Below are 25,317 nucleotides of genomic sequence, written 5' to 3'. Positions count from 1 at the left end.
CTTTTCTTTAAAAATTCATTTTAGTTCTCCTGATATCTAGAAATGTTTTCAGCTTTGTGTCAGTGGTAATCCTTATGTTTATACATCTTTGGATCCTGCCTTTTTTTTTCCATGTCTGCTTTCTTTTGAACAATAAAAAATTGTTACAGTGTAATTCCAAAACAGGTATTTTTTATTATGGATCACTGAATAATTCATATTAATTTATATGTTTACAAAAGTTCCATATTTTTACTGGAGTTAATTGGCTCCATATGATCAAAAGGTGACAGTAAATGAAAAACCTTATAAATTGTAAAGCAGAATACAAATTATTGGGTGTAAAAAGAATATGGGATGAAAATAGCGCATTTGTCTCCAGTAAGCTAGAGGAATCACTTCTTCTGTTTGAATATGTAATTAATGGCTCGGAATGTAATTGTGGCTCTTCTACCTTTTAACAATTTATGAATCTGTATCTTTTATGATTTTTGCAAGGTTCCCATTACCCTGATTAAGGAAAAATGCAAACATTTCCTTAGGCACAGTAAAAGGAAAAAAAGAAAAAAAGAGCATTCTATATAGGTTTACAGAGTCCTAATCATAGAAGCAGTAGTGGCAGCATTCAAAAGCAAAATATGACCTCCTCAATTTTTATTAAATCTACCTCAGTTCACAATTTTATTTGCTCAGTGTGACTGCCAGGCCACTAGCAACCCCAAACTATAGAGTCCGACTTAGGCTTTTATAGGAGATATGATAGGAAGGAGGAGGTCCAAAGTTGGGATCTGCTGCATCAAAGAAAGAATGAAGATGAAGTAGCTTCTTGAATAATACATCTATAAGACTCAGAAAGACAGGATGGAAAGTAGGTGGTCAGAAAGCAGGGGAAATAGATATTATGGTGTAATTGGTCTTCTGACTTAGTTCCCTTCTCTTCATAATTACCCTCATTTTTGTTTAGACAACCATACCATCCTCTGAGAAGCACATTCACTTTGGAGGAAGCCAAATTTATCACTAGTTCTGATAGTTAGGTACATATTCAGAACCAAATGAACTATAATCCCACTCACAAGACATAGTTCTAAGTTAATATATGTGTACATGACTCAGTAAAGACCTCTGAGACCCAAAGAACAGTTTTGGGGGAGTATCTGAAAAACTCCCCTGCTCTCCCAGAAACAATCCAAGCTTGCTTTCTCTACCTGGAGGTGAGCAAAGCACATGTACTCCCATAAGCCAGCCTTAAGATAAAGCTGATATCATATGGAAGGCAAAACTAAGGGATGGGAAGAAAAAAGAATCTTTGATTATACTATGGAGCATCTAGGTCAACCCAAAACTCTGTATATCATTTTCAAACTTCTTTTTATTACTGAAGCAAATTTGCACAGGATTTCTTTCCCTTGCAACTAGAAACAAATTAATATATATCAGATACAAAGACTACTGATTTCTAAATAGATAATTGAAAATATTTAAGAGATAAGGCAAAACTAAGATTAAATCCAAATTCTTAATGCAAGTCATTGCTATGTGCACTTACTCTGTGGTAGCAACTGTTCATAAACCAACTTATAAGAGCATGAACCCTTAATGTACAACTTTAGAAAAAATGATAATATAAAATAGCTATAAATGAGTAAAGATACATTCCAGTTCAGGGTAGGCTTCATTTACCTTTTGTCCTGGCATGATTATTAATAGCACCTCATCACTCTCAAGTGTCCCAATTGACATGATTACCCTGTCTCTAAAGCATGTTTCTGGATTTGAACATTACCATCATTAGAAAAAGAACACTAGCCCTGGAAATGCCTAAAGACCTCTAAAATAAACAATGATTTAATCTTTAAGCCCTGTAACTGGTTTTAGAAAGTGGTGTCAGAGAAAATATGCCTACAAAAAATCAATATCCATGTATCTTTTTTATTCTAAATACATTATTTACTGAACTGCAGCTGTAAGGACAGATGTTCAGGGATTACAGAGACCTTGACAAATAGGAAGAATGACAGTTCTTATGAAGACACAGCAAGGAGCAAGATTTGAAAAACTGGCAGGCTCTACATTAAATCTATATTTCTTCAATCATCTGCCACCATATCTAAATGCTTCTGTAGTTCCAATTCATTTATTTGGGTTTTAATTCTATATTCTATTAAACTGGACTGGAACTTGGTCAAAAAGGAATTGGCATTTGGAGGCCAAACTCTGGAGGTAAGGAGTCACATGGAGTCAAGAAAGGATGACAGAAAACTTACACCAAATGAGTGGCTCTAATTAGGATATTCATGTCCCTTAGCATTTTATACAACACCTGTCATTCGAACCTTTGTGCTTTTCAACAGAGAATTGAACTTTAGAAGTCATAGAAGCTTAAAAATATATCATTGTTAATACTTGCTTTTGCTCTAGTGCTATTTTTAATGACAAATTTGTGTTCATTTGACTTTATGATACTGTGACTTGTCCAAACACCACACTGATTAGATTAAATAAGGTTCAGAAGTAAGGAAACATACATTCTTATTCCCCAAAACATTTATGAACTTTCAGCGCCTTTTGGCACAGATAAGGTAGGGTTGAGGCTGCAATGTCATGCCTAACCTGGGCTTCAGATCTGGAACTACTTCATGTGGAAAATGCAAATGAAACCGCTGGAGCAATGTTGTAAAAAACAAGAACATTTCCATCCGAGCCAGATGTTCTCCAAGACAGTGTCTTCTTCCTAAACAGAAAAAGCAGATATATGTTTCTGTTTGTTTTGTGTGTGTGAATGTGTGGTATTGGGATTTAAATCAGGACTCTTTTAACTCTACCACTAAGTTACATCCCCACCCCATTTTAAATTTTTTTATTTTGAGACAGGGTCTCACCAAGTTTCTGAGGGTGGCCTCAAACTTGTGATCCTCATGTCTCAGCCTCCTGAGTTGCTGGGATTACAGGCATGTGCCACCATACCTGACTGTTAAAAATTTGCATTTATCAAAATTTATGTCAAATATTTGGATGACATTAAGGAAATCTGGAATATAAAGAAAGTTAGAGGAAGTTATACTTTCTAAATGATTCTCTTAAATCCCAAAGAATAGAAATTAGTAGTTCAGCACACAAAAACATTCCTTTACCTCCTTTTGTTAGATCGTGAACTTTTGGAAGACTTCAGTCTCATCTCCGACTTCCCTTGCACACTGCAACAGAGCCTAAGATATGCTCTGAAAGATCTAATTTAAGATAAGACATTTTGTTCTATAGATCCAAGAGAAGTCTATTTTACTTCAACTGACTAAATGTGTGTTTTTCTCAATAATGAGAAAGAATTTCTAGTTTATCTTCAAGGGTCTGTGATCTGTGTCCTCTTTCACAGCAAAAGCAGTATTTCCTAGTTGGAGATGAAGCACAATAAACTGGAGGGCAAGAAGGCTAGATTCTAGTTTTACTTCAAGTTGCCATGTCTTTCTTCTCTCAGAGTCTGTTTCTGAAGCTACCTGTTACTGACTTCTGGTTCTACAAGTTTCATTACAAGTCACAAAATCACAAGCAAAAAAATTCCAGAAGAATTCAGAGGTTCTTAATAGTTTAATTCTAGTTAATAAGTCATAGCTTACTTTGAGTAGAAATAGGTGTTAATGCCTCTAATCAAACAATTCTCTACTGAAAGAATCAATAACGTTTTCAGAGTTAGAATATTTAATTTTAGAGCAGGATGTTTCAGATTAAATGCTATATACATGATGAATCATTGTTATATTTTAAGGTTCTCTTACCTAGGGAGAAAGGAATCAAAGCTTCCCTTTTGACAAAACGTCCACGGCTGTCCAGAAATCGCTCAGGATGGAACACTTCTGGGTCTTTCCAGTACTTTTCATCAAAGTGTACAGAATAAAGATTTGTAATTACTGTTGTACCTTTAGGAATGGAATAACCACGTACAACTACATCTTCAGAGGTTGCATGGAATATCCCTAATGGAACTACATTACAGAGTCTTAAAACTTCATGCAAAACTGCTTCAGTATAAGGCATTTTGCACTTGTCATCCCAAGAAGGTTTCCTATTGGGGCCCACAATTAAATCAATCTCTTTCCAAACTTGTCCTGTCAGAGAAAAAGTGTTCAAGTTATTATACAATTCTTAGAATTACATCTAAAATAATCTCTGTTAATTCAACAGGATACAGGTAGACCCAGGTTTCTCATTTCTCATTATTTGGGAGTTCTTTTGAAACACATGCCCTATATCTTATAACAGTATACCACCACGATGCGTGTAGTAGTATATGTCTGTACTTCCAGCTACTCAGGTGGCCAAGGTACAAAGATCCCAAGTTTGAGGCCAGTCTGGACAAATTAGTGAGACCCTGTGCTCAGTGGTAAAGCACCCCCAGGTTCAATTCCCTGTACTGTGGTAAAAAATAAGAAAAATGAAATAAACCTGGAATTGAAATAATATCACTTTCAGTAAGGAATTTTCCTGACTAAAATGTAAAACCTGAATGAGAAAAACCAGAGTCCAGGTCCCAGCTCTGCCACTTCCAGACATTCAGCCTTTGTCCTCATTTATAAATTAGGCACAATAAGAGCTATTTCAGAGTTGCTTTTTTTTTTTTTTTAACTTGACTTGAAATACTAGAATTGAAAATTCTCCATTACTATGAAATATTCTCATCTTGGCTAGCATAGCAGAAGTTCCTAAAAATGCTGTGTACATGGTTAAAGACTCTAAAACATGTATGATCCCTACCTGAGATCATCCAAAGAATACTCACCTTGAATGCTGGGATAAAGGGCCATGAGAAGAATTGCCCAGCGTAATACATTGGTTGTTGTTTCAGTTCCAGCAATGATGAGTTCACCCACTGAAAAAATTAGGTTTTCTTTAGAGAAAGTAGATAATGGATCATTTTTACTTTGATCCATCTCATCTAAATAAGAATCAACAAAATGCTGAGGTAACTGAGGCTTTCTGTTGATGGAAGCTTTTTCAATAAGTCTGGAGAGGAAATCATAGACCACAGTTGCATTTCTAAATAGCTGTTGATGTTTTCCACAAGGTAAGATACCAATCCATGGAAAGGCATTATACAGGAAAACTGAGGCACTGGCAGCTAGCTCCACATTTTCACTGAATAACTCAATCATGTGCTGAAAATCAGTGTCTTCGTAAGTGAATCGTTCTCCAAAAAGGATCAGATTAGTTATGTTCGAAACAGCATTTGTTATTAACTGCTTAAAGTCAAAAGGTTGACCTTTGTATGTCTCAATAACATCAATGAAAAATTGGGTTTCTTCTAAGATTTTGGATTCAAAAGACTTTTGGCCATATCCAAAATAGCGAAAGCTGTTTACAGCTAATCTTCTGTGATCAACCCATCCTCGGCCATATCTGGCATTGAGTAAGCCTGAAAAAAAAAAAGTATCAAAAATATCGTAATATTCCTACTTCTCTGTAACAGTAAAAATCCTATTGAATAAAAAGAAATTTTAAAAATTGAAGAAATTTTAAAAATGGAAAGTTGTTTTCCCCCAAATTATCTTTCTATGTAACTGGTTGGTTGGGTCCTATTCTCTGCTACTTATTAGTCATAGGACATTATAAAGATAAAACTTCTCACTGGGCCCAATGGCACACACCTGTAATCCCAGTGACATGGAAGACTGAAGCAGGAGGATCACAAGTTCAAGGCCAGCCCTAACAACTTAGGACCTAAGCAATTTAGTGAGAGTGTCTCAAAATAAATTTTTTTAAAAATGGGCGATGATGCAGCTCAGTGGTAAAGCACCCCTGGATTCAACCTATAGTACCAACCAACCAACCAACAAACAAAACTTCTCTATTCCTTATCTGGGCAGAAAAGAAACATAATTCTTTTGACAGAAGAAAGTGGTCAGTGTAATTCAACTCTGATGAAGTAGGCCCAGAACTTTATCATTCAACTTTTACAATAAGCCTAATTTACAAAAGACAAATACTGCATATTCTATGGGTGAAAATATGTCTTAAATGAAAGAAACACCTAAAATCATCCTTCTAGGATTAGAAATTTTCTGCTTATGAATTTTAGAGTGAAAATTTCCTTCTTTATGTTAAAGTCATGTGGTAACTAACCCACAAAGTAAGTATGGCAAAGTCAAGTGCAGCCTGAATGCACAAATTAAAAAAATAAAGAAAGAGCAAACATGAAGCTCAGATTTTTCTAAATAGTTATTCTTAGGCAACCAGTATGGAAAATTTCCTTTTTAAATAAACTATCAAGGGGAAAAAAGCCCAGTATCTTCAGTGTATGTATTATATAACATGTACTTTAACATCTCAGTGATTCAGGGAGGTTAAGACAAGAGGATCACAAGCTCGAGGTTGCCTCTGCAACTTACTGAGAACCTGCCTCAAAATAAAAAACAATAATAACAAAAGGACAAGAGATGTAGCTCAGTGGTAAGGCACTCCTGGGCTCAATCCCCAGTACAAAAAAATAAAGATAAAAACCAAGAATTTTACTAGCAATTCCATTATTTACAGGGACATAGGTGTTCCTTCAATGAACACAACAGTTTTGTGTTCTCTTGTATACATGAGGTATAGACAAAATTTACAATTAAACAACTTTTACACAATTTTTAAATGTGGAGCTTATTAAAAATTTAATCATCCAGGCAGAGTAGTAAATCCCTATAAACCCAGAAACTCAGGAGGTTGAGGCAAGAGGATTATAAATTTGAGGTCTGACTGGACAACTTAGCAAGATTCTGATTCATAAAAAGGGCTGGGGTGTGGCTCAGTGGCTAAGTGTCCCTTAGTTCAATCCTCAGTACCAAATAAATAAATAAATAATAATAAATAAATAGGTCTGGGGATATAGCTTGGTGATAGAGTGCTCCTGAGTTCAATCCCTATTACCATCAAAATTTTTTTCTTTTAAATATGTATTCTCTATCTACACACACACACACACACACACACTATATAGATATATACTTAATATATAATACATAATAAATATATAATATAATATATATTGATACCAGGGAAGGGATTGAATTCAGGGGTGCTCAAACATAAGCCACATCCCCAGCCCTTTTTATTTATTTATTCACTTTTTTTTTTTTTTTTTTTTTTTTTGAGGCAGGGTCTCACTAAGTTGCTTAGGGCCTTGCTAAATTGCTGAGGCTGGCTTTGAAATTGCAATCCTCCTGACTCAGTCTCCCAAGCTGCTGGGATTACAGGCATATGCCACCACTCCTGGCTCTTTTAACCATACTTAAGGGGATCTTTAGTATAGCAATCTTGTTTTCATAGTTTATTGTTCTCCACATTTCCATGTGACTATTCAGGAAACAAATATTCATTCAACATGTATTAATGGAGCATGTATGTTCCAGGTAGTGTTCTAACATATCAGGGATTTATGGGTGAACAAGAGACAAAGATCCCTATTATGGAACTACCAGTAGGAAACAGACAGACAACAGGTAAATTATATAGTAAGCAAAGAGAAACAGGGTAGTCAGCAAGAGCCTCAACTGGAAGGTGATACTTGAGTACAGACTAGAGGAGATGATGACACTAACACTAAGATGACAGTAACCCTTAGAGAAATGTGTGCATATATGACACACGTACAAGAAGGGAGAGAGGAGCACTGTTCATGGTAACCCTAGGCTGGCCAAGCTGTGTGCCTGGGCATCCTGCTGAGCCCACCCAAAGGGCGACTTCTTCCCATTCCCACAATGGGTTAATAGTGGCCATGATTTTCCAATTCCAAGGTCTGTGCATACACATCTTAAAATGACATATATCATTATCTACTTATTTTTTCTCTTACTGTTTTTGAAAACCTTAATTTGAACACTCATTTCATCTTTATGATAAAAATAGTTTAAACTACAAAATTATAACTTTGAAAAATATATATTTTGTCTTAAATATTACTCTGATCACATCAGCTTTCATTTTCATAATTTTGTTAAAGGTTTTCTATTATTATTGTAGTTTATTCTTTGGTCTACTTGTTATTTGTAAGAATATTTAAGAGGCTAGAGATGTGCTTTTTATTTATTTATTGCTTTCAAGTGAATCTGGTCTTTAAAATTTGTGCTTTCTTTGCATTAGTTGATTTGTGATTAGTATAAAATTTTAACTTATTTTTTTTCTTTTCAATCAATGCCTTTTAGGCTATCTAAAGTGAGAGACTGTTAAATTTTCTTTTGAACGTAAGTGTGGAGCTGGGAATATATAGCTTGGTGGTAGAGCACTTGCTTAGTATGTGCAAAGACCTGGATTCGATTCCCAATATCTCTGTCTCTCTCTGTCTGTCTCTAGTTCATGTGTGAGATAATGCAAGAAGGTTCAGAGGTGAAATGATTAGATGATGAGAGTTGTAATTAATCAGTGAATTAACTCCCTCATAGGAATTAATTGGGTGGTAAATGGAGGCAAACAGGGTGTGGCTGGAGGAGATAGGTCACTGGGGGTGTGCTTTGGATTTATATTTTGTTCCTGGTGAGTGGAGATCTCTTACTGCTTCCTGATTGCCATGTCCCAGGTTGCTTTCCTCTACCATGCACTTCCGATATGAAGTTCTGCCTCACCTTGGGCCCAGAGAAATGTAGTTGGTCATTTATGAACTGAGACCTCAGAAACAGTGAGTACCAAATAAACTTTTCCTCCTCTAAAATTGTTCTTGTTATGTCTTTTGGTCACCACAATGAAAAAGCTGACTCTAACACCATTTTTGTACAAATTCTTATACTACCAAAACCATTGTATATGATTTCAACATTCTATAGTTTAGGTTTTATTCTTACAGATTTTTGTCAACTTCCAGCCTTTTTACCTTGTTGAACATGGAATCATCCAGCACTGTTCAACCCTAAGCTATGCAAACCAGTTCTTTACTTAAACCCCACAACTCTCCATTTACATAGCATAATGATTAGTAGTTTAGAAAGGCTGATTCAAATTTTGTAAGCTTAAAAACAAAATGATAGTAAAAATGTCACCAAGTACAAGACTGGCATCAAAGGACACTTCTGATTCAATGTGTGTATTCTTAACTTGTTTCATGAAACCTGCAGATGTTATTAAGTGTTAATTCTTTAAAATAATATTTATAATATTTAATAGAACTAGATTACAATAAAATTAGTATTCAGTAGTCTAAAATATTAGGTAATGCAAATACTAAGGTCTTCAAATACTAAGTTCTGTAAGTAAGTATATAAATGCTTTCCTGTTAATCAGTACAAGGATCCCAACTGTATTCTGTAACATACAACTGTATGCTGTAACTGTAACTAAAATTGCTTAAAATAAGGAACATAATTTAAAATAATTTAGTAGACCACTAAATAGTTGAAAATAAACATACCTCCCATTTTTGTCATCTTCATGAATAAAGGAAGACATGGTCTGTCTGCAAAAATTTCACTCTGATGAACAAGGCATTCCTTTACTACATCATAGCCATTTAGAACCACTGTTGATATGCCTCCAAGATCTAAACTGAAAATCTTTGAGAAGAAAAACATTTAAATAGCAGAATATATAGAGAAATATAACCATGGAAATCCATATGTACTAAGCCCAGCTCTCCCAGTATTTGTTACTTCCCTAAAAATCTAAGCACTCATTACTCAACTGACAATATTGAGACAGTGTGATTCATTACACCATCCAGTGCCTGGGAACCATAATCTTATACCAATATAATGGAAAGAGTACTGGATTCAGGCCTGGGTTCTAGTTTGAGGTTTGCCATTAAATATATGTAAGACCCGATACAGAACACTTAACTTCTGTGAACTTCAGTGTGATCACAGAAAATGTATTTAATTTTTTTTTTTTTTTAGGATTTATTCCACCTCAAAACATTTAATATTCAGGAATCTCTTTTCACTTCCAATATGAATAAATCAGCAGCACCATCTTCCCCTGTATTCCTTTAACCACAGGTAAGGGAGAGGGTTATCAATGATCTGAGAGACAACTTGGAAGTATAAAAATATTGCGGCATGCTTATTTGTATTCAGTTCTTTGTATTTCATGAAGTTAACCAAGAAGGCCCTAAAGGAACCTTACCTTGGGAAAGACCTTCACCGCAGAACAGGTGGCTGTGTTTCGGATAAAAGGAAGGCAAAAGAGATCTTACTGGAACTATCATATGTCTCACCTCAGGCTCACTCACAATGTCACAACTCCTGCAGTCTACTCTCTAGGCCCCAATATAAGGGCCTAGTCTAGTGAGAAACAATGTTGCCTTATCAGTGGGATGTGAAAACACCCTGAAAGGCTTATCCTCTCAGGTGTTGCCTGAGAACTTTTTGCAGACAAAATACTAAGAAAACCTTATCTCTGTGCAAGAGGAAGAGCAGATTTAGCTTCAGAAGAAAACACTAGGTTTAGCAGAAAACAAAAGTTCTGCAGAAGCATTACATCAGTAAAAGTGACAAACATGACCAAAGTGAAAGAGAATCAACTCCAACAAAGCAATAGGGCCTCTAGAGTCTTTGGCATGAGGGTGGGCATGAACTGAGCAATAGGGACATTGAACCTTGGGGAAAGAGCATGAACTGCTGGCCATAAGTAGCGGTATTAGGAAAACAAGTGAATGGGAATTATTCACAAAGTGAATGGCTACCAGCTAAACAAAAAGGGAACACTTCAGTTCCCAAAGCAGTAATGTAGTGCTGTTAAAGGAAAGTCTTTTCCCAGAAATGTAATTTTAACAGAAATAATAAAAGAACTACATTAAGTAATAGGTCCTGATGTAAGAAAAAGAAAAACAAAACAAAACAAAACAAAACACTAATTGATGATTTCATAGGGATGAGCCAAAAACCCCTGGCACTGAAAGCTGTATTGGTATGAAGGCAAAACAGAGAGGAGACATATTTCAAGATAAAGCTTCAGGCTGTGACACTAGGGATTATAAAAATCAAAGAGGGCCCAGTGCTTGAGAAAATTGCTATACAATCCACCTTTATTAAAGAATTTGAGATATTCTTCTATTGTAGGGAAGAACTGGAGGAATTTTTATTAAAACTTGTGCATATTCAATTTGTGGAAACACATTCTTAAACTGCTTTGATCTATGGAAAATTAGGATTACGCATTCCTTGATTTATTCAATAGTTTTTAGTACTTATTGTGGGCTAATTAAAATGCTGACAGAGATGTAAACAGCAATACAAGAAGTATTTTCCTTGTCTTCTAGAAGTCACTCTATGATCTTCAAGTCACTTCCTCTTCCCCAAACCAGTTCTACCCAGAATTTTTCACTCTCGGTTAAAAACCATTTCATCTATCCTTCAAGTTATTCAGGTTCAAAACCTTGCAATTACCAATGCTGATACATTTTCTCCTAAACACCATATTCAACTACTCAGAAATCATGTTGCTCCTACTTTCAGAAAATAAAATCTGACAATGTCTTATTACCTCTGCTATATTTGAACTTCCTTAAGTGTCCCATAAGGGCCTCTGAATTAAAGATTTGGTCCTGTTTTGTGTTACTGGGAGGTGTAGACACTTTAAGGGCTAGGACCTCATGGGAGGCTTTAGGTCATTGGGATGCCCTTAAAGGGGATATTGAGCCCCCAGCCCCTCCTCTTCCTCTCTCATTTTTGCTTCCTGGCTGCCATGAGGTGAGCAGCTTTATCTGCCACTTTCTCCTACTGTAATGTATTGTCTCACCAAAGGCCCAAAGCAATAGGGTAAATTGACCATGGACGGAAACTTCCAAAACCATAAGCCACAGTAAATCTTTCCTCTTTTAAAAGTCATTATCTCAGGTATTTTGTGACAGTATAATCTATTCTAACACTTTAGTCTAAGCTGCCTTCATGTCTCCCTTATGCTATCAGAGCAGCCTCCTTTCTGGCCCTTTAATTTCATTCGCGTCTCTTTATACATAATTCTCAACATGGCATATTTCAGCTTTGTAGCCTTTGTATTTGTTCTTCTCTTGGTTCAGAATGTTCTTTCCCTAGATATTCTTATAGCTTCCTCCTTCATTTCCTTTTAAGTCTTTGTTCAGATGCTGTCTTTGCAGTGAGGTCTGCTCTGACTAGCCAATTTAAAATTTGACCCTTCAGCATTTTCCAGTTTCTAATTTACCTTAATGTATGCCCCAAACTCTTTAAACATATTTTATAATTTATTTGTTGTGTTATGTTGTCTGTCTTCCCTCCCCACTAGATTATAAGATGCATAAGGGCAGGGATCTCTGATTTGTTCACTGCTGTATCTCCAGCACCGAAGATAGTAAATAATATAGGACGGCAATTGGTAAGTTGCATTAATGAATTGTGGTAGAGACATTTAAACATATCATTACAACATTACATAACAAACATGTACCAAGTACAGTTGATGAAAACTACAAAGTGAATGACACACTTCTTTATTTTCCCCCAATACTGGGGTTAAACCCCAGGCCCAGGACACGGTAACATTGAGTTATATCCATGGTCCTTTTTGTTTTATTTTTTGAGATAGGATCTTGCTAAGTTGCCCAGGCTGGCCTTGAACTTGCAATCCACTTCAGGTCTTGGCTTCCAAATTGCTGGGGTTACAAGTGTGTGCCATGGTGTGTGGCACACTTTTTCAGCCTAGCTTCAGTTTGTTTTCTCATCTGGAACGCTTCCCTTGCTTGCCACACTATTCAAACTACACCAAGTCTTAAGAACCTGCCTCCACACAGTGCCTTTTTTTTTTTTTTTTGGTGTATTCTCTTTTTCTCTCTGCTTTGAACCACCACAATACATGCTTGGAAGCTCCCATGGCCCTTATTTAATACTACCTTAAACCATAAACATTCAAATTCTTGTCTGCTTTCTGCCTGCTAAATTACGAACTCCTTTGAAGCAGTGATTTCATCTTTTTGTTATCTTTGAATACTTCACAGAATCTCATTCAGTGCCTTGCATAAAGTTAATGTTTGCTGTAAAAATAATAAGTTTTCAATTATTCTTAAGTGCACTAACTTGAAAAGAATGACAAAGCCACTTGCTTACTAAAATCTAGATTAAGACTAAAGTCACTGCAAAAATTTAAATATTCAGTGACTCTCTAAAGAAATGGTGGGGCTGGAGAGATAGCTCAGTTAGTAGAGTGCTTGCCTTGTAAGCTCAAGGCCCTGGGTTCCATCCCCAGCACCCCCCGCAAAAAAAGAAATGGTAATACTTTGTGTAGTACATTTCTAGTTAAGATTTTCTTTAAAAATGAATGTAAAAGTACTGAGACCAGCTATCTTCCTTTCAAGAATTATAAACAAGAATTAAATTCGCAGTCTGCACAAAAAGTAGGTATTATTTTAAGTGACTGTCATAAGCAATTTTAAAGTCCAGGTTTTTTCTGTAAGCACACATTTCAAATTAAAAAGACAGTGGATAAATAAGATTCTATTTCCAAATAAGTGCTATAAACTACTTTCCATAAATAATCCTGAAGTAAAAGAGATAATAGTTTCCTTCTACCTCCAAAAAGGGTATAGTATTTAAACAACTTATACTAACTTTACTACTTTCTGAGAATGGAGAAATATCTCCAACATAAAGGGAGATCTTTGGGGGTATTCCACAACCAAAACAAAGTTCAAATGCTGCTGCAGTTTAAAGAGTTAATGTCTGGCGGCTATTTAAGGCAATAAGGCAAATAGTGTCTGCTCTTCATTGCATATATCCTCATTTTTGTTTGTTTCTGTTTTTCTTCTGCCCCTTTTGCTGTTATTAGCACAGTTTAGCCCTATTTGATTTGTGGTAGAGTATTCTTTCTAGAGAACCATAATGTCAAACAATGGCCCAAATAAAACTAGTTACTCGTGCCAAATTCTTATCCATTGAATTAGATCTGTCTAAACCCAGGATAACAGTCTTCCAAGATGTTTATAATTTAATTCATAACCTATTATAACAGGAGTCAACTCACCCTGTCCCACAGGAGTATTTATATTAAATACAAAGTTCCTTTCAGTTCAAATATTTATACATGAAAAACCTAATTCTCTATTCTGTGAGAAACTATTTCAAATAACTGGTTTAAAAATACTTTTAAATTTGTAGGCCAAATAAATCTGTTCATTGTGTAGTAACCAAGTGTTATGATTTAGATGTGATGTGTCCCCCCACAAGCTCATGAGGAGACAATGTAAGAAAGTTTAGAGGTGAAATGATTTGGTTATGAGGATATTAACCTAATCAGTGGGTGGTAACTGTAGGCAGGTAGGGTGTGGCTAGAGAAGGTGGGTAATTGGTAGTGTGCCTTTGGTATTTATTTTGTCCCTGGTCTAGTTTCCCTCTGCTTCCTGGTGCCAAGTCCTGAGCTGCTTTCCTCCACTACACCCACCATGATGTTCTGCCTAACCTCTGGGGAAGCAATGGAGTTGGCTATGAACTGAGGCCTTGGAAACACTGAACCCCAGATAAACTTTTCCTCCTCTAACATTGTTTTTTGTCAGGTCTTTTGGCTACACAATGAAAAAGCTGACTAAAACGCAAAGACCATATATAATAACCAACAACATTTGAACAACACTTTATTGGTTTTGGCTATCATTATTGCAGTTAACCAGATCAGAAAAATTTAGGCTTCAGAGAAGTAAAGGTGAAGTTTCAACAGGGAGAAGAAGACTCAACCTCAAGTCTTATGTTTTCACATCTTATGGTATCTCAAGAGATATTATGTTTTGTTCAGATACCAAAGAGGTCAAACTTTAAATTAAAATCATGAAAATAAACTCAGTTCCTGGAGAACCAACCAGAAGGTGGAAAATAGAATCTGAGAATTACATATATTGTCTATACCTAAGTCCAGCTTCCCTTTTGCACTGTAAAACATAGTGAGCTGTAGACAACTAGAATTAATTCTTCTAAAGATTACTGTAAGCACAAACCTGCAACACAATTAAGTAGATATATACAATAAGGACTTAAGGATTATGCTGAAATATAATTGCCAAACAGCCCTATGTTTTTTCCTTCAAAGCACTTAACTCAGTTTGTGGTGGATGATTAGATCAATTTTCTCCCTCTTACTAGACTGTAACTCCTCAAAATACGTCCCAGTAGTCCTGCTTCATCTTTTTATTTCCAGCACCAGGCAAGATCACAGCTTGTGGTTACATATAAATGAATGTAAGTAATTAAAAACGAAACAGGCGAGTTTTGACCAGAGGTCTGGAAACTTCTGCTTCCTTCTGAAGAATAATCTTCTAAATACAAGCATGAGTTCTAGCATTTTCTCCTTCTAGTCACTTAGCATTCCCGTGTCATAATTCTCTTGTGAATAATGGGGGAAGCCACAAGCACTTCACCGGGTAGGAAGTTTTAAATGAGAACGAGTTGACGGTGACACTGGCACATAAGTACATGTTAGGATGTTCCTGGCTAGTGTGGCTCCTGCTGTGCTGTAGGGCCCTCGCAGCGGGTTTTAGTCATTCATTCATCCTGTACTTTCAAACCATGTACCAGAGCACACTTCTGGGCCAGGGTCGTTCAACTACATTTTTTTAATCTGCAGAGCAAACGCTTAGACTAATCATTTGTCAATTTCGAACATCGAAGAACCGTCCACTAATCATTAATTCTGTCCTAGAACTCAAGAAGCCTCGAATTTTGAGCAGGCCGAGAGTTGCAACCTAAAGCAAACGCACGGGGCCGAGCGGGCTCCGACGCCCCAGGTCCCGTCACCCGCGGACGGGGCGGCTCGGCCCGCCGACCCCACGGCGCAGGCGTAGGAGCACGGGCACGCGCGCTCAGGGCGGCGGGAAAGTTGCGCTGCGATACCCCGCGGACGGCGGGCAGCGGGCCGAGGCGCTTGGTAGAGGACAACTCCCTTCCCGGCCCGCGAACCGGGTTACCCTTAAAGGGCGGCCGGCACACCGAGAAAGATTCCCCAGGGAGGAAAGCCCGCGCCGGCCCGAGGACAGGACAGCTGCCCTCCCTGCCCGCGGCCCGTCGGGGTTGTACCTCGCCGTACACCTGGGTCTGCTTTCTCATGTAGACGTGGGGAAGCTCGGCTGAGGCGGCCAGCGAGCAGATGTTACCGATAAACGGCAGCCCCCGTGGCCCTGGGGGGAAGCCCACTGGCCGCCTCTGCTTCAGCAACTGGCGGACCCCCAGCGCGAAAAGCACCAGGAATAGCGCACCGCCGACGGCCGCAGCCCCCAGAGGCTCCCACATCGGTTCTGCCGGGGCTGGGAACCCCGCCGCCGCGCTGCGACCCAGGCGCTCCTGCCAGCCCCGCCGCACTCCCATTGGCCAGGCACCCTGAAGTCCCGCCCTAGCTCCACGACCATTGGCTCACTGAGTGTAGGGCTCTTGGGCCCCTGGGGTCAGTACGTGGGTTCCTTCTCCCGCTCAGAGTGCGGGTTGCAACCCTCCGAATCTGGCTTGGCTCTAGCGGGCACCGAGCCCGGAGGCCGATTTTTAGAGTATTGACACCAGGACATTGACTATGGGTCAGGGCAGTTTCACTCACTGGTTTAGCCGGATCCTGTCTCCTAGGAGGCCAGCCTTTCTTAGGGTGTCTTTTTAGGTATCAAGGCTGTGTATTAAAAGACTAGGAAGAGTGCAGAGTTATCAACGATGCAATCTTTAACCTAAAAATTTTCAGATTTTCCTTAGAGTTCACCCATTGATATAAAAAGAAAATAGTTTTACTCTTTTCTCCTACTTCACTCATCCGTTTTTTTCCGGTTACGTAGTCTTTCTGTGTATGATCCTTTAAGAATTGTGATGAGTCAGCCCTGTTTACGTGATTAACTCAGGTTATCTCTTTGGTCTTTCCAAACTAGTTACTTATTGGTAGTCAGAGTTCTCTCTTGTCTGCAGTTGCTCAGGGATTGTACTTATGACTCAAAATTTCCATCTCTACTGCTTAGAATTAAGCAATTGGTTTCATATTGTTTTATTCCTGTTTTTAATTGGGCAATTCCTTGAAACAGGACTTGCTGGGCTTGGGACTTCTTCTAACACTGCCCTGTAATCATGATTTAAATTTGGGTAAAGGCTTTATGTCCTCATTGTCTTAAGTTCCCTCCCAACAAATATTTATTGAATGACTACTTTGTGTTGGTGTCCTAAGTAATGGAGACCCAAAGGTGAATAGAAACAACAAAATCCCTACAGGGTATTTTCACAAGATAGGTTCCCACAGAATATCCACCTACTGCCTGTTACAAATGCTTGATATAGTCTCTTTAAAGATTTCAGCAAACATCTTGGAAATCAGTTTAAGGATGTGTTAGAGGCACAGAGATTTATTTACAAAAGCAAGAAATCCCCAGCAACTGGGGAGACTGAGACAGGAGGATCTCAAGTCAAAGTCTCAGCAATTTAGTGAGGCCCTAAACAACTTACTGAGACCTTATCACAGAGAAAAAAAAAAGAAAGAAAGAAAGAAAGAAGATGCAAGAAATACACATTCAAGGAAGAATGCAGGTCATCTTGAGAGATGCTTTGGATCCTTGGGTTTTTCTTTTAAAGGAAATTTGGTGAAGGGTGGCTATGGGAAGGTAGGTGGAGATGACATCAGTCTGGTGATCACAAAACAGTTTATGGTGGTCTGGTGGTTCTCAAGATCCTTAAGTTGATATGATCTCCATTATCTGATCAGTAAGTAGATAATGTTTGGAAAGTACCCTAGATTAAGGCTTCATAAAATATTATATCTCTTCTTTGTTTAATCTACTTATTATGTAGGCTAATTACATTACACAAGGTAATTTTTATAAGTGGGTATATTTCTGGCAAGTTTAAGATTTACAGATTTCTCAGAAATTTGGGAGTGACAGACCTGGAAGAAGAACTGACTTGGGGAGTGAAGGCATGAGGAACTTGAGCATGAGGCTTTTAGATTCAAATAATACATTTTTTAATTTTTTTTATTCTTTCTACCTGTTATATATTTTTAAATTTTTCTTTTTTTTTTTTTTTAATCCTTTCTACCTATCTTCTGTATTTCTTCTAGCCCACCTCATGAGGATGGCTTAATTTTCCTAAGAGGGGGCTTTTAGTAAGAGCAAATTCAGCTTTCTCTTGTTTCTTCCCTTGTCATGTGATCTCTTCTGCAAACACCTGCTTTCCTATGATTTTTGCCATAGAACTAGCATGTGGTCCTGGCTAGAAGCCAAGCAGATGCTGGTGCCATGCTCTTGGACCTCTTTTCTTTATAAATTATTAAGCTTGTTAGAGCTACAGAAATGAACTAGATTTGAACTGTCTCTCCAGGACACATCCCATAAGGCAGTAGTTGGGTGACAATAACAGTTTTTGAATGCTGCAATTCTGAATGGTTGTTCCCTAGTGTTCCCCCAGTAACAGTTTCTCTCCTTTGCCCATTTTATTATCCTTTCTCAACTCAGGAAGGTTAAACTGGAGCCATATTGGAACCTAAGGCAAAAGAAAAAAACGATAATACTGATTCTCATTAAGAATTTGACATCTTTTTCATCTCGGATGTTTGCCTTAATTTTGATTTTAAAGTTTTGCATATAAAATATTGTCTTAGTTACCAAACTTTTTGGTGCCCCCTAAATTTTGCTTCCAAAGTGAACTCCTCACTTGCCTCACCCCAGTCCTGGGAGATAGGGTATTCAAATGATGATTTTGATTACAAAGGAGTGTGGGAACTGGGTTTCTACATTTGGATTTTCACAGTGTTGTTAGGGGCCTGGCACTGAGGTGGTACTGGCAGACTATTGGTGCCTCTTGGGTAGGATTTGGGGACCCTTATGAAAAGTCTCCCTTTAACTGTGAATTCTCCCCACCTCATTGCCTGAAGTGCTATCTTTAAAAATTTATTTGAGTTAAACATTCCCCAAAATAGGCTTGAGTTGTAAAATGCAAACCCTAGTGGTAATCCCTGGAATATAGTGATAGGAAATTCCTAAAACTCTACATATATGGAACAAGTTTATTCAAACATTTGGAGGCAAGACAGAATGGGAGGCATGATGGCTCTGATTTATTGGTGGTTGTGGCAATGGTGATGATGGTGGTGGGTTTGGGGATTTAAGAAAAAGATGCAGGGAAAAGAAGTTTCAGTGAGAAACTTTTTTCCCTTCACAATTTTTCCAAAGGCTACACCAATTTAGAGAAATCATCTTCCTCAAAACCAGGAGCCATTTCTGCTATTTCATGGTACTTCCTCCCTAAGATTTGATACTCTGAGGTACTCCACTCTAGAATCAATTCAAAGATAATTCATTCCCAATTTAAGCAAAATAGATTGATTTGTTTAAGCAGATTTATCAATGCAGAATAAAATGAGAATTTTTCTGCTGTTGCAGTTTTCTTTAATTATTTAGGATTTTTCTTTAATTATTTAGGATTTACTATGAAATAAATGGGTAAACACATAATTTTCTACTATAAAATTGGAAATTTTCCATATAGTATCTTTGAGTAATTTATATACTTGTCATTTTGTTTATCTGGTTATAAGTCATTTTGATCCAAGCATAAATACATAGCTGTATTTTCCTTTGATCACATCCATTACCCTAGAAAACTTAACAAATATAGTAGAAATATGTCTATGGATGAATATATTTTTGTACAACGCTTATGGGGGAATTGTGTAAATGTTGACTTGTAGATTTAGACATTGGGGACATTATTACTGAATTCAGGTTAAACAACTCACAGAACAAAATCTCAATTTTGGTATCAAGTCTTAGTTTGGGCACTTTTCATCTTTTTTATATGTTGATACCTTTAGAATACAATCTTGCAGTTAGGTTTACAGTTAAATTTTCAAAATTTCCCTGTATTTGCTTGTGTAAAGCTATACATATAGTATTATAATGAACATCTTCCTTATTACAAGACTCTCTCTGTCTGAAATAGTTGCCTTGGTGTAGATTTCCAAACATAGAATTTGATCACTACTAGACCACTAAATAAGCAGAATCCCCATCTGGGTACCCTACTATCTGGATGTGACAAGTGCTGTGATATATCCTATATATACAGCAGGCTAGCAGTCATTTCATTTTCTTTCTCATGCATTAGGCCCTATGACAGAAGGCTTAGGGCTCTCTCCTTTGAAAACCATAATCTCTGTACAGTTTGAAACACTTAATTAGAAATCATCAAAACCTGCCAACACCAACAACAAGAAAGGGCCTATCTTAAAAAGCTACTGTCTTTCTTGCACATGGATTGATCCAAAAGCAGCATTTTAATCAAAGCGTTGAAATATAGTTTGTCAGTAACTATTATCTTAGGTCAAATGTAAACTAAGAAAATGCATTTTGGCTACATGATATATTAATTTCAGAACTTCATAATAAACTTTTTTCAATTTTTTTTAGATGTTAATTGACCTTTATTTTATTCATTTATTTATACGTGGTGCTGAGACTCAAACCCCAGTGCCTCACACATGCTAGGCAAGCGCTCTACCACTGAGCCACAACCTAGCCCCAATAGTTGAAGCCTCTTTTTTTTTTTTTTTTTTTTGTGGTACTGGGGATCAAACTCAGGGCCTTGTACTTGCAAGGCAAGCACTCTACCAGCTGAGCTATCTCCCCAGCCCTGTTATGAACTTAGTAATATAGCCTAGAACTTACATTTGAGTTTAAAATCATATATAAATCATCCATTTTTTCTCTGGAAGGTTTTGTGTATGAGTGAATGTTCGCATGTGTGCAGGTGTATGTGTGTGTGTGTGTGTGTGTGTGTGTATACTGGTAGCAGTGATATTAAGTTCCTAAGGATAACAATTTGTTTAAAATACATATAGTTAATTCTCTCAGATTGTTTTAGAACATATTATAAAATAGAGCCTTTATTTTATAAGTAACTTTTGAGAATCGGCCTTTAAATGGCCAAACAAAATTTAGGAAATGGTCAAATATCAAACAGGATAGTTATGAAGGTCATACCTTTACTATTAAAAAGACTCTTAAGAAAATCTAATAAAACCTTTGAAATTCCAAGAAAATACAAAGACGATGAGTCGATATATAATTCAATGAGTAAACAAACATAATGAAAATACCTAGCCTCACTCATAAAAAAATTTTAAAATTAAACATCTCTGAAATATATAACAGAAAAGTAATAAATCAGACACAACTCAGGTGTCCATCAGCAGGAGAATTAATAAATAATTGGTATATTGATGCAATGGAATGTTACTCAGCAATTAAAAGGGGCAAGAAAATAGCTGTATATGCAACAACCTGGTAGGATCTCAAAAAACATACTAAGTGAAAGAACCCTTATTCCAAACAGTATATAGTTTATGCTTTCATTTATATGCAGTCCTGGAAATGGTTCAAATAAACTTTGATTTAAAAAAGTGAAAACAGTAGTTGCTTCCTGGAGGAGGGACAGGTATTGGGGGACAGGGTTTGATGGAAAGTGGGGCATGAAGCTTTACTTTTCAGAATTAACAATAACATCCTGTATCTTGATAGAGATTTATATTTCATAGGTATATGCATTTGTCAAAACTCATCAAATTGTACATTTAAGATTTATGCATTTCATTATAAACAAAATTTTACCTCAAAAAAGACCAGTAAGCAAATATCAAATTCTGCTTAATGATATGCATACTAAAGTGTTTAGGGGTAAAGTGTCCTGTTGCATGCAACTTACTTTGTGATACATTAAAAATAATATGCATTGTTGCATGTACAGATGAGTAAGTAGATATCTACTTAGGTTTTAAAGCAGATATAACCAATATATTTATATAACAGGTACTCATTTGTTATACAATTTCTTCAACTCTTCTGAGTATCTCAAGTTTTTCATAGTAAATTTCTGACTAAAACATGTCTGAAGTGTAATTTTTTCCTATTAAATGATCAAGAAATATTTTATAAATATTTTAAAAACTATAATAAGCAAAGAAAGAAATACAATAATGACCATGATGATACAAAACTGTTATTGCTTTTTCCATGGGTATATAATTAATATATTTCTTGAAAAACATTTTAGCAACTGTATCCAAAGCTATTAGTGGCCTATCTCAGCTAATAATTCTATTTATAGAAATCTACATCAAGAATATGATCCCAAATATAGAAAGTTCTGTATAAAGGAAGATGTTTATTGTAACATTAGTTATATAGCAATAAGTTAGAAAACTGCAACAGTATGGCAATAGATAAATTTGTATCCCTTGTTTCCACAGAAAATTTGAAGTGCTGGTAGTAAAATAATGGATGAGAAAAAGTAAAATAGATATAGAAAATGGCAACTGAGGGAAATGAAATTATTAGGCAAAAACACATCGACTCTTGAAACATTGTAGTTACAAAAGGATAATTGTGAAGATAAAGAAGTATCACTGAAAATGTCTGTGCTGTGATGTTAGGTTCAAACGAGTAGGTGTTTATACATGCACTGTAATTCCGTCTATGTGAAAGTGTTACATAGCTGAAACTCTTTGTAGTAGATGCTGATGTATATTGTCCAAACCTATCCTCTATTTTATTTTATTTATTTATTTTTTGGTACCAACAATTGAACCCAGAGATGCTTAACCACTGTGCAACATCCCCAGCCCTTTTTTTATACTTTGTTTAGAGAGAAGGTCTCAGTAAGTTGCTGAGGATGGCTTTGAACTTGCAATCCTGCCTCAACCAGCCTGAGCTGCTGGAATTATAGGCGTGCACCACAGTGCCAGACCCCAAAACTATCCTTTAGAACTGAGGCTTGTGTTCCTTCAGCTTCCTGGAATAAGGGTTGCTGATAGTTTGCTGATGAGTAATTCTCTGAGAATGGTTTTCAGTCAGAGGGATTTGCCTTGGTGGTCTGGGTCCCTCCAGACCCTGAAGAAATAATTCTTCAAGGGCAGACTTGAATACATAATTTGCTGGGACCAAAGAAATGTAAAAATTTACGGTACTTTGTTCCTAAAGTATTAAGAATTTCAAGCCAATAACATCAGAGCTTTAAGCCAAGCATGGGACTTTTCTAAGTATAGGAGTTCTGTGTGGTTACACAGGTCATATGTCAGTGAAACTGCCCCTATTCCAGGAAAATTCAAAGATTCGGGCTTCTTGTCTGAAGGCACCACAGTTCTGAAGTCCTAGCCCCGCTCTAGAGCCTCCTGAAGGAGGCTTTTCTTGTACAGTTCATTTGTTCTTTCTGCCCCATCCCCTTTTTCACCCCTTTTCAGTCGTTGGTCCCAGCGGTACTCACCTGTCAATTTTCTGCACAGGAATCTCCAACTGTCTACCCAGATACCTTACATACTGCACAATTGTTAGAGAAAAGCAGTGGCAATAAAATACAGGAAAGAAATATAGTATTGTATAAGACTATTTTTTCCCAAATTTTAATTTTTGCAAACATTAAAAAAATAATTTCCCACTTGAAAAAATGATGCTTTTAGGAGTATATACCAGAGAATTGAAAGCAATGACTCAGATACCTACTTGTATGCCAGTTTATAGCAGCATAGGCCAAAGGGGAAACAGCTCAAATGTCCATCACCATATAAATGAATAAACAAAAATGTATTATGTACATATAATGCAATATTATTCAGCTTCAAAAAGTAATGCCACAATACAATGATTCATAAAGACATTATGCTAAGTAAGTCAGACACAAAAAGGCAAATATTATATGATTTCATTTATATGAGGTATTTAGAATGGGCAATAATAGAGGTTACCAGGGACTGAGGGAGAGAGTGAGAGGGAAGTTATTGTTTAATGGTACAGAGTTTTCATTTTGGATGACAAATTCTGGATGTGGATAGTGCTGATGGTTGTACAGCCTTGGGAATGTACTTACTGCCAGTGAACTGTACAATTCAAAATGACTGAAAAGGTGTTAAAAGGATTCTGCTCCTGGTAAGGATTATGAAAGCAACAAAACTGTCCTTCTGCTTTAACAATGAGAAAAAACTGCATAATCGATAGTCATTTTTTTTAAGCCCAGTAGAGATCTAAAGTCACAAGCCAAACTGAATTTCAAGGAGTACTGATTCCAAAGGATGAAAAGCCCCTCCAAGAAATGGATCTCATGAATAGTTTCAACTTGGAAGAAGAATTAGTGCTTATAAAAGCTGGTGAGCAAGACTGTATTAGGGTGAGTGAGTGAGGCATTCTCCTCTGGTATAAAATTTAAGGGGACACTAAAATATCAGACACTGTGATTAATTTTATGCCCACTTAACTGGGTTGACTAATATAGCAATATCTTAAAAAATAAAAATTAATGCAAAAATCTATGAAGAACAAAAATATCAGCATTTTAAATGAAGACATAACTAGAGATGGCATTTATATGAGCCTGCCTCACTTGTCTCACCCTATTTCTGACCCTTTCAAGTCTTGTGTTTATTTAAAACGTAGATTTTTTTGTTCATCATGGATTTATTTTTGTATTAAGTTTTAGCCTTGAAAAGGTTATTTTAAAATATTAATCTGATTCCTGAGATTTTAGGCACTTTTACATTTTGCTGTGGAGGTAAGTGCCTCTCTTGCCTCACTCTAGTTCTGGCCTTATAGAACACTTCTATCTGGACATTGGTTTTCTTCACCAAAATAAAGTGAGGGGACTCTGCCCCAGCAGTTTGCTTTCCCAGCTAAGGAATGACCAAATATAAAACGCAAATGTGTTCTGGAATTACTCTTGACTGGGAATTATATCAGTTCCCAGCAACAAAATGGTTTTAATTTGCTAGATTTCAACTAATTTATCCAGGCACGTTTCCCCAGAACTCACTGTTGGCCTACTAGCCTGGCAGGGAGTCTGAAGCAGCAGTGACCATAAGCACATGGGATTTGAGCCTGAGTAATCTTCTGAGAACGAAATCAGTTCACATGCCCTTTTTCTGGGAGCATTCGCTGGATACCTGCCTTTGGAAAAGACTTTCTGAGCCCAGGAAGCGAAAGGGGCATCAAGGCATAAAACAGCACCCCCTGCTGGCATCAAAGGAATGACTGCTGCCAGACTGACTCCAAGGCACAGCTGGGGATGTTGGGACCTCTGACTTTACCTAGGCGCCCAGAGTCCTCCCTCCTGTTTTTCACAGGCAGTTTGCTGAAGTCAAGGCCAGGAAGCTATGGGACACATTGTACCCCTGAATCTTCACTTCTTGCAGGGGCCTGAACCCTGCGAAGTGTCTGCTGGTGCAAGTTTAATTTGTTTAGTTTGTTTTATTTGGAGAAGCATGTGTTCAGTATGATGGTCTGTGAGTACAGTATGTGAATGCCAAGGCAGATTCTCCTGGTGGCATGTGCATGGGTTCTCAGTGTCAGGGCTGCTGGGCTTTACAATGAATAGTTAGCAAGCAAATGGCTGGAAAGCGGTGAACCCCTCTGGGGAATGCATTTTGAGTTCAGGAGCATCTGTT

At 37.1% G+C, this 25,317-nt stretch overlaps 1 protein-coding gene across 10 annotated transcripts in view; it reads right to left on the bottom strand.

The window, feature by feature from the left end:
• Nucleotides 1-16,193, bottom strand: part of LOC124958302 (vitamin D 25-hydroxylase) — a 78,908-nt gene extending 62,715 nt beyond the window's left edge. For 3 of the 10 annotated variants that reach the window (XM_047516259.1, XM_047516258.1, XM_047516257.1), the window contains exons 1-5: nucleotides 15,951-16,193; nucleotides 9,353-9,494; nucleotides 4,754-5,386; nucleotides 3,753-4,082; nucleotides 2,593-2,713 (exon numbers count right to left, since the gene is read on the bottom strand). In XM_047516259.1, the coding sequence (XP_047372215.1) occupies nucleotides 2,593-2,713; nucleotides 3,753-4,082; nucleotides 4,754-5,386; nucleotides 9,353-9,494; nucleotides 15,951-16,163 (1,439 nt within the window). In that variant the 5' untranslated portion in view covers nucleotides 16,164-16,193. Of the gene's footprint in view, nucleotides 1-536; nucleotides 2,714-2,861; nucleotides 3,011-3,067; nucleotides 3,210-3,752; nucleotides 4,083-4,753; nucleotides 5,387-9,352; nucleotides 10,095-15,950 lie in introns of those variants that run through there. The other 7 variants (XR_007103867.1, XM_047516264.1, XR_007103866.1 and 4 more) reach the window with 7 other exon arrangements.
• Nucleotides 16,194-25,317: the final 9,124 nt, after the last annotated feature.

This window comes from Sciurus carolinensis, chromosome 11 (genome assembly GCF_902686445.1).
Source record: "Sciurus carolinensis chromosome 11, mSciCar1.2, whole genome shotgun sequence".
NCBI lineage: Eukaryota > Metazoa > Chordata > Mammalia > Rodentia > Sciuridae > Sciurus > Sciurus carolinensis.
Note: the sequence above shows the minus strand (reverse complement) of the source record. Positions and strands in the feature narration are given on the sequence as shown.